Source organism: Rhinatrema bivittatum, chromosome 5, assembly GCF_901001135.1.
Source record: "Rhinatrema bivittatum chromosome 5, aRhiBiv1.1, whole genome shotgun sequence".
NCBI classification, from domain to species: domain Eukaryota; kingdom Metazoa; phylum Chordata; class Amphibia; order Gymnophiona; family Rhinatrematidae; genus Rhinatrema; species Rhinatrema bivittatum.
The window spans coordinates 76,490,057-76,502,977 of record NC_042619.1 but is presented as its reverse complement, the minus strand read 5'-3'; the positions used below and the strand labels follow the sequence as shown (position 1 = coordinate 76,502,977).

At 39.6% G+C, this 12,921-nt stretch overlaps 1 protein-coding gene across 1 annotated transcript in view; it reads right to left on the bottom strand.

The window, feature by feature from the left end:
* Positions 1–12,921, bottom strand: part of LOC115092027 (thread biopolymer filament subunit alpha-like) — a 34,671-nt gene that overhangs the window by 8,472 nt on the left and 13,278 nt on the right. Inside the window, exons 6-8 of the mRNA XM_029602479.1 lie at positions 10,878–11,003; positions 10,131–10,244; positions 7,031–7,137 (exon numbers count right to left, since the gene is read on the bottom strand). Coding sequence (XP_029458339.1) covers positions 7,031–7,137; positions 10,131–10,244; positions 10,878–11,003 — 347 coding nt within the window. The remainder of the gene's footprint in view (positions 1–7,030; positions 7,138–10,130; positions 10,245–10,877; positions 11,004–12,921) is intronic.

Here is a 12,921-nt window from a genome sequence, read left to right as displayed (position 1 = left end):
TGCCCGCAACATGCAAATGCATGTTGATGGCCCTATTAGTCATTCCCACGCGATACAGTAAGTAAAATGTGCAGCCAAGCCGCACATTTTACTTTAAGAAATTAGCGCCTACCGTTAATTTTCTGCCGGCGCCGGGGAAGTGCGATATTAAGTCAGAGGTCCCAAAAGTTAAAAAAATAAAAAAACATTTTAAATCAGCCCGCAACTCGCTGGTTGAAAACCGGATGCTCAATTTTGCCAGCGTCCGGTTTCCGAACCCATGGCTGTCAGTGGGTTTGAGAACCGATGCCGGCAAAATTGAGCGTTGGCTGTCAAACCTGCTGACAGCCGCCGCTCCTGTCCAAAAAGAGGCGCTAGGGACGCGCTAGTGTCCCTAGCGCCTCTTTTTACCGCGGGCCCTAATTTAAATATTTTGTTTTACTGTATCGCGCGCACAAGACAGTTAGAGCCACATCATGAGTTAGGAGCACAAAGCTGTACTACTAACTCAAGTTACTGGGGATGTACGTGCAGAAAAGTTTTGTGCCTTAAATATTTTATTCACAGAAAATATGATTTGTACACATAAATCATGGTTTTGTGAGACCTAAGAGGTGAGTTTTAAAAGCTCGGCGCATGCATCAACTGTGGGATTCACACACAAGTCGGACTGGCGTGCACCAACCAAATTTCAAAAGCCGCCCAGAAATGCGTGTATCTCCTTCTGCATGCACATCTCAAAAGTTTCCAAAAAGGGGCAGAGTGTGGCCAAGAGATATGCGTGTAATCACTTATGTGCCTCGGCACGCACCCAGGTCCAGTGGTGCATAAGTTTACTTCTGCTAGGGATGAGGTGTAAGTTAAAAAATAAACAGCCATTTCTCAGGGGTTTAAATGGTCTGGGATAACTGGGGGGAGTGCAGTGGCATTTTTATTTATTTAGATTTGTATATTCTGCTTTTCGCACTTTTTTCAGCACTTCAAAGCGGATTATATTCAGGTACTGTAGGTATTTCCCTATCCCGAGAGATCTTACAATCTAAGGGGGTTATTTTCCAACTCGCGTTATGGCCTTTTCACATGCGATAAGGCGTTTTTGCATGCAAAAACCACCTTAACACATGCGAAAAGCACTGTTGGAAACAGGATGCTGGGCTTGATGGACCCTTGGTCTGACCCAGCATGGCAATTTCTTATGTTCTTATGGGTAAAGCAGTGCTTTACTTGTGAAAACGGGCTTTTGTAACACTGCCCACCTGCTATGTGGGTAAAAGTATGTGCTCCTGCATCCTGGGGCTGAGGCTGGGAAGGGATTCCGACTTTTGCACACACTCTATTGTAAATTTTGCTGGGAAAGCTAGCCACACATTACCAGGTTCAAATGTGAGGGGCAGTTTTCCTGATGTGATTTTCAAAAATGAATGTAAACCCACAGATTTTGCACTGTTGGAAAATTACCGCCTTAATGTTTATAGATGTACCACAAATTGAATGACTGGGTCTTTTAATTCCTTCTTTATAACCCAGCAGTTTCCTCCTTTTCCTTTGTAGTTCTAGCTCAGTTGGAACCAGGGCTGCAAGCTGCTGCCCACGAGCCTTTATTCACAACTACTAGGGAAATCCCCCCCACCACACCCCCGATTCACCTACTCTGGTGATTGTAGTGCCTGTCCTGGGCCAGAGGCTGTCCATCAGGACTCCTTCCAGATCCCGGCCAACATGCGCACTGAATCTGGCCATTATGAGTCACCATTAAGGAAGGACCACAGCTCCTTTCTCCCCCACCTATGGACCAACCGGCGGAGTGAAAAACTCAACTTTGGTTTCAAATCGGGAACCTTCTGCATGGCACTGCTGCTGAGCCACTGGGCCAGCCTGATGACAAGATGTTGTATTGCTCAGGCTGGATGATTTGTCCCTGTGATCTATTTTAATAGTTACGATACTCTTTCTCTGATTGAATCATAGATTAAGCATCCATTGGTCATCATGAATGGAAAAATGACCAAGTAGGTGTGGCAATGCAATAGAGATAATTTGGTCCTTGTGTCCCTTCCAAAACTCCATTCAGAGCTATTTTGCTCCCCCCCCTCCCCCCCAAGTAAAATGAATATAATTTTTTTTTTTTTTTAGAGGGATGAAGCTCAGTAGTGGAATTCTAGAGCAGAGTTTTCCCAACTCAGTCCACTAATATTTATGTGATAAATCTGCATGCACTGGGGGCCCCATTATATATACATTTATCGCATGCATGGTCATTGTGGACATTCTGAAAACCAGACTGCTTATTGGATACTCAAGGACCAGGTCGAAACACACTGTTCTAGAGTAAGCAAAAAGAAGCAAAGACACCATGTGCTCACTCAGCAGGGAGACCAGAGACAACAGCTGCCCCATTCCTGAAGAATGTTCCTATCAGTCTCTCTCCTGGAATCTTAGGACATGGCTTCTCAATCCTGTCCTGGTAACCCCTCAACCAGTCTCCACAATGCATGGTGTACAGCTGGCCAGGCTTTACTGTAGGTTAAACGGCAGGAACATTCCAGCAGTGGGAGGTTCAAGTGGGGTTAGTGGCTATTATGATTTATTAGGAGGGTCTATCCCACAAAGGGGGGGGGGGGGGGAGGGTGAGTGCTCCAAAGGGGGACTCCTAGAGTCCTGAGGGAAGTCATTAACAAGAGAGCTGGAAAGAGGCAATAAAAGGCCATTTGCTTGCTGGGCTCCAGGATAGGAGAGGGATATTTGCTACTGTTTGCTTTGGGAAGAGGATTCCTGGTGAGGAGACCCTTAGCAGTAAAGGGAAGACCCGCTTTCCAGCTTTTATTACTACTCCATGAATGAGGATCTGCATTTTGAGATTGTGGACTATATAAGGAGCTGTTTTTTTGTACTTTGAACTATAATTATTTTTGTATTGCTGAACGGCTTTATTTTTTAGCCATATAACTTCATTCATGTTTTGGAACACAACACTTGGTATGAGGACTGTTTTCTTTGAAATGACCGAAGTGTGATCCTCTAGGCCTTTCAAATTAAATTATAATGCCCTCCATAGCATGAATCTTTGTGTTTTCTAGATGCTACAATGAGTTTGTCTCTGAAAAGTTTCCCCCTGTGAAGGGGATGCATGATATAAAATTTGCACATAATGGATCTCCAATGCATGCAGATTTATCTCATGCTTATTCATTGTGGATGTACTGAAAACCTGACTGGTTCCCGGACAAGCTGAGGTGTATGCCGTATGCTAAACGTGGTATTTGGTGGCTAACAGATAATCGTTTATTACCGTGAACCAGTACCAATTTGGATTATATAGGGTGTGGTTAGGAATGAGTGAATTTTTCTTAACTTCTGTACTGCCAATCTAAGCTGCAGAAATTGGCTGCTGTGTGCACTGACTTACACTGATAATCTAACTGCAACAATCACCTTCAAATATATATTTTTGCACTGCTTCTGTGCGTGCATTTCTATCAAGGCTGGGCAAATTTTAGGGACATTCCTAATTTTGTGCCTATGACAACAATTCCCCTTTGATAAATGAGATATCTAGGGCCAGTTGGTACTAAGCTTTGTTTTCCTCACCCACAGTGGGAAATCCCCTTTAGTATACTGGCCCTTAGTGACATGCATGACAAGCTGACAACTGTCTAAAAGGTTCCTAATACACAAAGCTTTCATACCAAAAAACCCCTTAAATCAGCAAGATCAAGGTTGATGCAATACATTACAAATTCCATTTACCAGTGATAACAAGTCAGCAACTAAGTATGTTGTCTACTATTAAACTGTTCCTGCCACCATGGAAAAGTCCTGTTTCCTAAATCAATATTGATAATGGTGGCTATTGTGGACAGTGCTTATATACAGTGTGAGTTTGCTGCTTACCAAAAGCTTTGTCACGGAGTTGCATTGGGGCCAGTTGTTTCTCAAGGAATGGGCTACTTCAGGTCTTGTCCTCCTGATGTTTCAGCAAGTTGCTGGGATTCTGAGAGTCTGCCAGGAGAATATCTAACACAACTTTCCATGGCACTAATAAGTCCCACAACAAGCATCTCCTGACCTCCATTTTTTCTATTAATGCAAATTATCCTTCATTGGGAGATGTATTATAATGGCATTACTGGCTACAATCCAGCGGAGCCTCTCTCTTTCTCTATGGGTTTGTTTACCTGGCACTCTTGACTAAACACAGAGAACTAACAGTCTTTATGGCACATCTGAAAAAGAGGAGCAATGAAAACTAAAGGAAGGAGGACTGACCTTGTTAAAATATTAAGGGAAGTGTTACATTTTGCTATTTTACATGCTACCCTTCCCGCTGCAAATCTTTATTTTGCATCCGCATTAGTGTTGTGAAGTTCTCTCAGTGGATGGAATGAGTGATTGTATGGGTGTGTGTTCTGGATGCAGAGCGGTAAGCATTAGATGGGGGAATGGGTTTTGTGTGTGTGACTGTTGAATTGGATGTTTAGAATGGGCCTGTATAAAAAGTTTCTGAGTGGGTGAGCAATGAATGAGGGAAACAGAACATGGTATGAAACAAAAAAAAAACTGTGGCCGTGCAAGGCATTTCAGTGTTTCCTATTGATACTTGTTGATGCATATCATATTATATATTATGTTATGTACTGTATTGGTTAAATGACACACCCACTGCAAATCTAATGACCACTCTTGGTGAAAATGAATGCAAGTGGTTTGTGTAAGTGCTCAATATTAAATTCAAGTCTCCATCACTCATTAATTTGAGTGTGACACCAGTGGTGTGAAGGGTCTAAAGCTGAATAACTGGCAAAAAGACTGAAGAAATACAGTGGACTGAAAATGGTCTTTGTGATAAATACACTCAGCCACACATGCACAAAATGCTGGACTCCATGAGCAAAAAAAAAAGAAAAAAGTCTGCTCCATGTCAAGGAGTAGATAGAGCAAGGTTCTGTTCCAGTTCTGCACCAGTGTCATTTGCTCCAGGTTCAGATTTTAAATTGGGAAGAGTTGTGACAAAGCTAAAGGAAAAAAAAAAAAAAATCGATGATATATCTATGCCACTGAATTATTTTTGCTAATTGTTCTCCTGGCTGCTTACTCCTGTAGGATATTTGGCAATGCTGATAGGAAAGCAGGAGGGTGAACAGCAGGGGGCTCACACATCTTCACTTTCAATATTTGGAAGGAAGCATAAGGTTAACTGGTGGAAAGCAGGCATGTTTTACAAACGGCAGTGACTGTTTTCCACAGTTCTGAAATTCATTTCAGCAAACTTACTGAAATATAACCCCAAGTATGTTTTAATTAGATTTCAGTGTTTTTCTTTATGAAGGGGACAGCTGGTGATCCATCTGGATCCATTCCTCACAACAGAATCTTTTTTATTATAATTCTTCAAGGCAGCCTATCTTGCACGCTCAACTGTTTTGTGATTATGACATTTATTTATTTATTATTCAAGTCTATAGCAAAGGTTTGCTAGGCGAAGTACAAAGAGAGGAAGTTAGGAAAATTGTTTTGTCTGGTCTTGAAATAAAGCTGGCATAACTTTTGCCAGCGTGATCATTAAAGAGGCATAGTTCCTATAGAAAGTTTAAAAACCTGTAGAGTTTCCCTGCACTAACATGCTTATCCTTTTTCTAGAAAAGAAAAACTGAAGTATGCTAATAAGCCAAGATGCTCTCATTTCTTGAAGTCCGAGTTGTAAAAATCTTTATTGGCACTCAGAAGGCCAATAAAAGTCTCGTAGTTACTACACACGATTCCAGTAGCTGTACTTCTTTTGGAGAAACTAGATTGTATGCTGTTCTTATCTTTTATTTAACCAACATAAGTATTATTCAAAGATGTTGTACATTAGAGATGTGCAGTCGTTTGCAACGAAATAGGAAATAAAGACGAAATTTCCTATTTTGTCACATTTCGGAAAGAAAAAAAAACCTATAAGCAAAACCCACAAAATTTCATAGGGTTTCAATCTTTTTTTTTTTCCAGGAACTGCACATCTAAGAAAAAAAAACCCCAAAACACCCCAATCCTTCAAATTTAACTAAATGGAAAGCCTCCCACCCTCCTGATCCCCCCCCAAGATTCACTCAATGTCCCTGGTGGTCCGGCAGGGGGCCCGGGAGCTCAAAGTGATCTCCAGCTACCGGGGGTCGTCAGCTGCCAGTATGCAAAATGGTGCCGGCGGCCCTTTGCCCTTACCATGTGACAGGGTCCGGCCAATGGCATTGGTAGCCCCTGTCACATGGTAAGGGCAAAGGGCCTCTGGCACCATTTTGAATACTGGCAGCTGACGGCCCCCGGTAGCTGGAGATCGCTTTGAGCTCCCAGGCCCCCTGCCGGACCACCAGGGACATTGAGTGAATCTTGGGGGGGATCAGGAGGGTGGGAGGCTTTCCATTTAGTTAAATTTGAAGGATCGGGACTTTTGTTTTGTTTTTTTTAAATGAAATTGGCAATGAAAAAAATTTCTGATTCGGGCGTGGACCGAAATGACCCACCCTCAAACCGAAAAACGAACAGGCACAAATTTTTTTTTTATGCACATCATGAGCTTTAGAATCACACATGTTCCTTTTTCAGAGGATGTTTACGTTACCTTTGGTGAATTCTTATGTTGGTCCAGTAAAGGCTGTTTCCCTGCTGTAAGGATTCTTATAGGTTCAACTCACTCAAACTTGGGATTTAGAAACATGTCCACCAGAAAGCTACTTACCAAGTTTGGCAAATAAAAATAATGGAAACTTTTATTTAAAAAAAAAGCACAGAATAGAAGCCCTGCATATCGTGGGAGAATTGAACAAATCCATAAATATGAAATTTGAGCATTTGAATTAGGTCCAAATATAGGGCCAGATGTACTAACAGTTTCTTTCCATTTTGTGACTATAGGGAAAATGCTTAGTGCAAAAGGACCATAGTGATAAGTTTCAGGACCCTAGTCTAACAAAACCCAGTTTAGGGATTTCTGTCATATACAATGCTCTGAATAGCTAAAAATTGTTTCCACAGAGCACAAAATACAATCAGTGCAACACATTACATCTTTTACCTTGTCTCCTCGCTGTCCATAAGCTTCTTGTAGGCAGTAATTTCAACATCTAACCCCATCTTGACTGCCAAAAGTTCTTGATATTCTTGACCATAATGAGCAATTTGCTGTATTGTGGGAATTTCAAGAAAGAAATAGTTAAAAATTAGAATATTTAAACCTAATTCATCATGGTGTTATATGATTACTAGTTCTGTAAGGTGCACTAGGGCTATTGTAGAGTACCATATATGCTTCTTAATTCTTCAAGAACATGCTTAATTCTCCAAAAATGAGTGAGGCCAATATTGAAATGCTACTTAGCTGGATAAGTAGGACTTATGCGGCTAAGTGGCAGCCACTGAATATTCGGCCATGTTTAGCAGCTCCCACTTAACCAGATGTCACTTATCTAGATAGTCGATGGGTGGGGAATGGGTGGATTGGAGAAGCACTACTTATCTGGTTAAGTTAATTGGGTAAGTTAGACCTGCCATAAAGCAGATTTAATCTCGCTAAGTAAAGACTTATACATGGATATTCCGCGGTATAGCTATGCTGCTGAATATCCCATTTAAGTTAACCGGATAAGACTTATCCGGTTAACTTAAATAAATATTTATTTTTTAATATTGGGCCCAGCGTTTTTAGATATTAAAATGTTTACATTATAAAATCAATTGCAAGTTAGATGTGTGCAATTAATCATTTACGATCAGCATCTCATCTATTTTCTGTTCCCTCTTTTAAGCTTATAAAATTGGACAAATTACTTGAGCTTCTTTTCTGCATACAGGGTCCACTGTTTTGAAATACTCTTCCTTCTGAAGTGAAAACAGAATGCTCTATACTTAAATTCATGAAAATGGTAAAATCCTCTTTTTAACCAAGCATATAACCGAATTGTCCAATGGTATTTCTGCCTTTTAGTTTGTGTCTAATGTTTTAGATATATGACAGTTTAATGTCTTAGGTTTTTAGGTTTTAAGGTTTAACCTATGTCTTTTGTTTTAATGTGTTAGTGATGTGCATGAAATGATGTGGTGCAATCTCATGATATGATCGTTTTGAAAGTCATCAGTTTTAGGTTTTAACCTCTGTTTTACATTAAATGTATTAGTGATATGTATAAAATGATGTGAAGTAATCCCATGATAATGTATTAGTGATGTACACAAAATGAAGTAATTCCATGATAAGTTTCAAGGTTATTCCATAAATCGACAGCTGTATACTTATAAAATCAGTTAAAATCTAAGTATGTGTTACTATAATATCATTCAATTTTATGTAAATGTATGTTAGTTTAAATGTTTATGAATGTGCATTTGCAAATCACTAGAATTTTAGGAAAGTGGTATATAAGTTTTTAAAATAAATAAAAATAAATGGTCACAAAATATGTTCTTGAAATATATGTTGTCACTTCTTATTTTCAATTTCTTTCAACAGATTTGGTAGGCTTCTGTCAAATTCCTTTAATGCTTGGCTTTAACTGGAACGCACAATTTTCATAGGATTTGTACACACATAATTTTCCATCAGTCATATCAATTTGGCCAAAGCTCTTATTTTGACTTATGAAGCTGGGCCATGTTAAAGGTTTTTGAAATATGTTTCAGGAGGCAGTATTGTGATTGAAGTGTGTTGAAGTGTTTTTGCATTCTTGCCCTTAATTTGAGCTGACATTGTGGCAGATTGTTTTGCCCAATTCAAAATGTTGGTAACATCTGAAAAATGACTTTGCACATCCAAAAATGGATAATGAAGCTGATATTGCATTCTGAATAGCTGAGTTATTGTAAAGCTGATCCAACATCGAATAAATACTTGATTTGGACCAGGTGTTGATCTAAAATCAACCTCATAAAAGGGGTTTACTCAGTTTTCCCAAAATATGAAGGGCCTCTAAACCATGTTTTCTAACACTGGTAAATAAAAATAATCACATTGTAGGTCCATGAATAACTAAGTACAGAAACAAAGAGGAACTCTTAATATTAGCAGGAAAAGTCAGAAACAGTGGGCAGACTAGATGTACCAAGGGGTCCTTATCCATCAACATCTTCTGTTTCTCTAAGACAAGAATTTGGAGACTGTCTCTAATGTGGGGAGTCCACCCACTTACATGGGGAGTGAGTCAAAATACACAGCAAAGTGAATTGTAGTAAATTACTACAATGAGCTAATTGTTTCATTGCCTATAGCAAAAGACATTTTGTCTCAACCCTTATGAAGGTCCAGTGAACCAAACTGTCACTTGTTATGGGTAATTCATTAATTCACTTTAATATAATGGTTAACTTATAATTTATTTTGTAGGTTTTAATTTAGCTTGCACAACTAGCTTTCTGCCAGAAATTTTCCAAAATCCCAGATTTGGATGAATTAACCTTAGTTCCACATTCCAGTCTGTAGACAACTAAGGGATCAATTTTCAAAAACCAGTGAGTAGTTCATCAAAAAGAGGGAGAAGCATAATTACAGCAGCAGGCTGAGAACCGGGGAAGCTGGGATTTTCCCACTGAAGCTCTTTGTATCCCTGGGCAAGTCACATCACCTTTCATGGCATCAGGCACAAACTTAGGGCCTGATTTACTTCTCCCCATTCTGTGTCTACAGGGAAGGTCCTTAATAAATCAAGCCTTCAGAATGTATGCCTGCTGGAACAGCAAGTTACCTACTTTAACTCCTCTTGAGCTATATTTGGAAAGGCAAGTAATTCAACCTAAAATCCACCTAGGGATCCAAATTTTGACCATTTAAAAATCTAAACATTCTGCTAAATCGACATCAAATTTTGGCCATCTACATTTATGCCTGCTATTCATGCACCTAAATCTGAGCACCTAAGTTAGATGCCTCACATTGAAAACTGTGCTAAGGTCCTAACTTGCTTCTACCGACATAACCCCCATACCTGGCCTAGTCCACTCTTTGGTTACTTAATTTTAGGAATTCAATGTGGTTCAGTTTTCAAGTGGGCTGTTTTAGCCACTTAACTCCTATGTTAGATGGCTAAACCCTTTGAAAATTGCCCCTCAATATCCCTTTCATGAGATTTAAGACAATGCAGACAACAGTAATACTCAATAAGCATGCCTTCAATAAGTTACTATACCTTTCTGATATCATCCAACTGAGACCGTAGTGTTGAGATTTGATCTTGGTATTGATCTATTTCACTATCATTACTAGATTCAGCCTCTGAAATTTGAGTCTCCAACTGCAGATTCTTTAAAACATATAAAGAACTGTTATCATCAAGTCGATTAATTTTGAAATTCTTATGAACATTTGATACTTTTTCATGGCAATTGTGACCCACACTTTTCACTCATGGGTTAAACTTAATGGGTTCTTTGAAGTAAAAAGAGTTGAACACAAAGGAAACCAAATAGCTATTCACTGTTAGTCTTTTCCTTAAATTCACAATTTACCCCCTATTGTCACTCAGTCTACCCTCTTTTCCATCCTTCAGCAGCATCCAAGTAATCCAAGCTTGATTTATTCTTTCAAAAGTTTCACCAATAGACAAAACCTTACTGGAAACCCAAAATGATATTTTGTGCTATCTAGATAAAATTTGGCTATTACAAATATCGCTATGGTCTGGAATCGGTGTGTGTGTGTGTGTTAATAAAGCAATATCAAAACTAGCAAACTTTTTGTCCTTCCACCCCCAAACTGCACATCAGATTCTATTTAGCGTATTGCTAGTACCACAGTGCTGGTGCCTCAAAGTTAGGAGCTTTAAGTAATGCATACTTAAATGGACAGATCTATGAAAAATATGGATCTATTGGTTAACTTTGTTTCAATGATTATTTTGCGGCTCAAATGTTCTTGTTTAAAAGAAATTGCTTACCAATGCCTTTATACGATCTATTTCCCGTTGCACTGATTCAAGTTGTAGCTTCAGGACTCTATAATCTTCTTTATATGATGTGAGAGCTTGCACTCCAGGTTGTACAGAGCCAGACACCAAGGAGATCTTAGTGTGGGATAAAAATATATACTTAAAGCAAGTGTTACAAAAAAAAAAAAAAAAAAATTCAAGAAAATTGTCACTGCTAGATTATTCCCAAGATTTAAATACAGAGAGGTCCTTATTTAATAGCACCTATTATTTTTATTTTTCTGTACTTGTAAGCTATTGCTATCCCTGGGAGTGAGCAACAAGAAATAGATCTTTTGGGATCTGCTGAGTACTTGTGACCCAGACTGGCCACTGTTGAAGACAGGATGGCTGGACTTGATGGATCTTGGTCTGACCCAGCATGACATTTCTTATGTTCATATTTTTGACCTAATACTTTTTTCCTGTTCCTTTGGTTTCTAGCTTATTTAGAACCAACAGCTACCGAGCCATAGCCCCATGAACTTTCATTAAATTCCACAGCTCTATCACCAGTTTTTAGCTTCCATCTAGCTCAGCATTGCAACAATCATTCTTGGCCAGTGGCAAAAGTTACATGCATGCTGACAAGCTGATGGAATAAGACGTGTTAAAAACGGGTGCTTGTACTGATCGGCCTGTTTGCCTAACGTGTGTGCACAGCCACGTCTCTAGAGCGCCCGATGCACTATTTAAATGAGCTGCTGCGTTAAAAGGACGCGCTAGGGAAGACTTGCACGTCCCTAGGGCTCAAATCCATCAGGCACCCACAATTGCAACAGGCACTCAAAATGAGTGTCTTTTTTATCCCGCTTCAGGTCAATTTTGCACAGTATACACACTCACAATATCAAGGAGCAAAACTGATGTGCAGCATGTCTATTGTGTGTGTGTGTGTGTGTGTGTATATTGTGTGCCCAGAATTTTTAAACACCACAAGCAGTAGATTTAAGTATGGCTGCGATACTATTAGGAGGAACCACAGAGGACAGTATTTTTTTAAATTTCTCCTTAACGCCAGTTCTGGGGCTGGAGTTAAATTTGCCGCATTAAAAAGTGAGTGTTGTGTGCCCAGCGATTTTCTGCATTGGGGGGGGGGGGGGGGACAGCTAATAGCCTCAACTACATGGAATCTACATGTGATGAGCGCTATCGGCTACCTGTTTGTTTGGGCACGTGTTTTGGCCATGCTGGTCTCCTTATTGCATAGGGTGCAACTCTAGCGCGTCCAAAACGTGCATCCTACCACGTGTAAGCCTGTGCACTAGGCTGGGTACGCTTTAATGCATCGTCTCTCGTGTCTGGTCAATAAGCGCTACTGCTGAGCAAAGACCAACTCCTTCCCACCAGGGGTTACAGACATTGCCTCCATTTTTCCCAATCACATTCCCCTTTATAACATGACACTGATAGTTACAGCAAAGTGATTTAATGTCCCATAAAACAAATGTACAATATGTGCTACAACAATACAAGTCTGCTACAACTAATGTAGTTACGCATATTTGCTGGCTCCCAACTCTTTTATAAATAGACCACATGATAAGAACTTAAAACAGGGCAACATGTAAAACAGATTGTGCATTGGGGTACTGATCTGCGCATTAAGGAGTGTGAGAGAGTATTGGTATGTCATAACTTAAAAGGGGAAGAGAGTTTTTGCACATTGACAAAATGTTTTGCTATACTATACTTGCATAAACCAATTTGATGCAAACTTTGTTGATAAGCCTATTTGCCTATGTCAAAAGGTTTGGGAAGAAGTATTTCTTTTTACCAGCAAGTCTGACACTTGTTTGCAGATTCTGCTTTCAAGTAAGTAAATAGAAAACACAGAATACCGAATTGACAAATGAAACTATGTGGATAATGCCATCAGATAATAGGATAGTCACTGTTTAACAAATGGTTAATGCATATTTATATTCATGACGATGACAACTGTGGAAGCATCATGCCCTACCCACCGTTTTCCTGCTACAGAAAATTATTGTATTAAAAAAAAGGGCAGTTT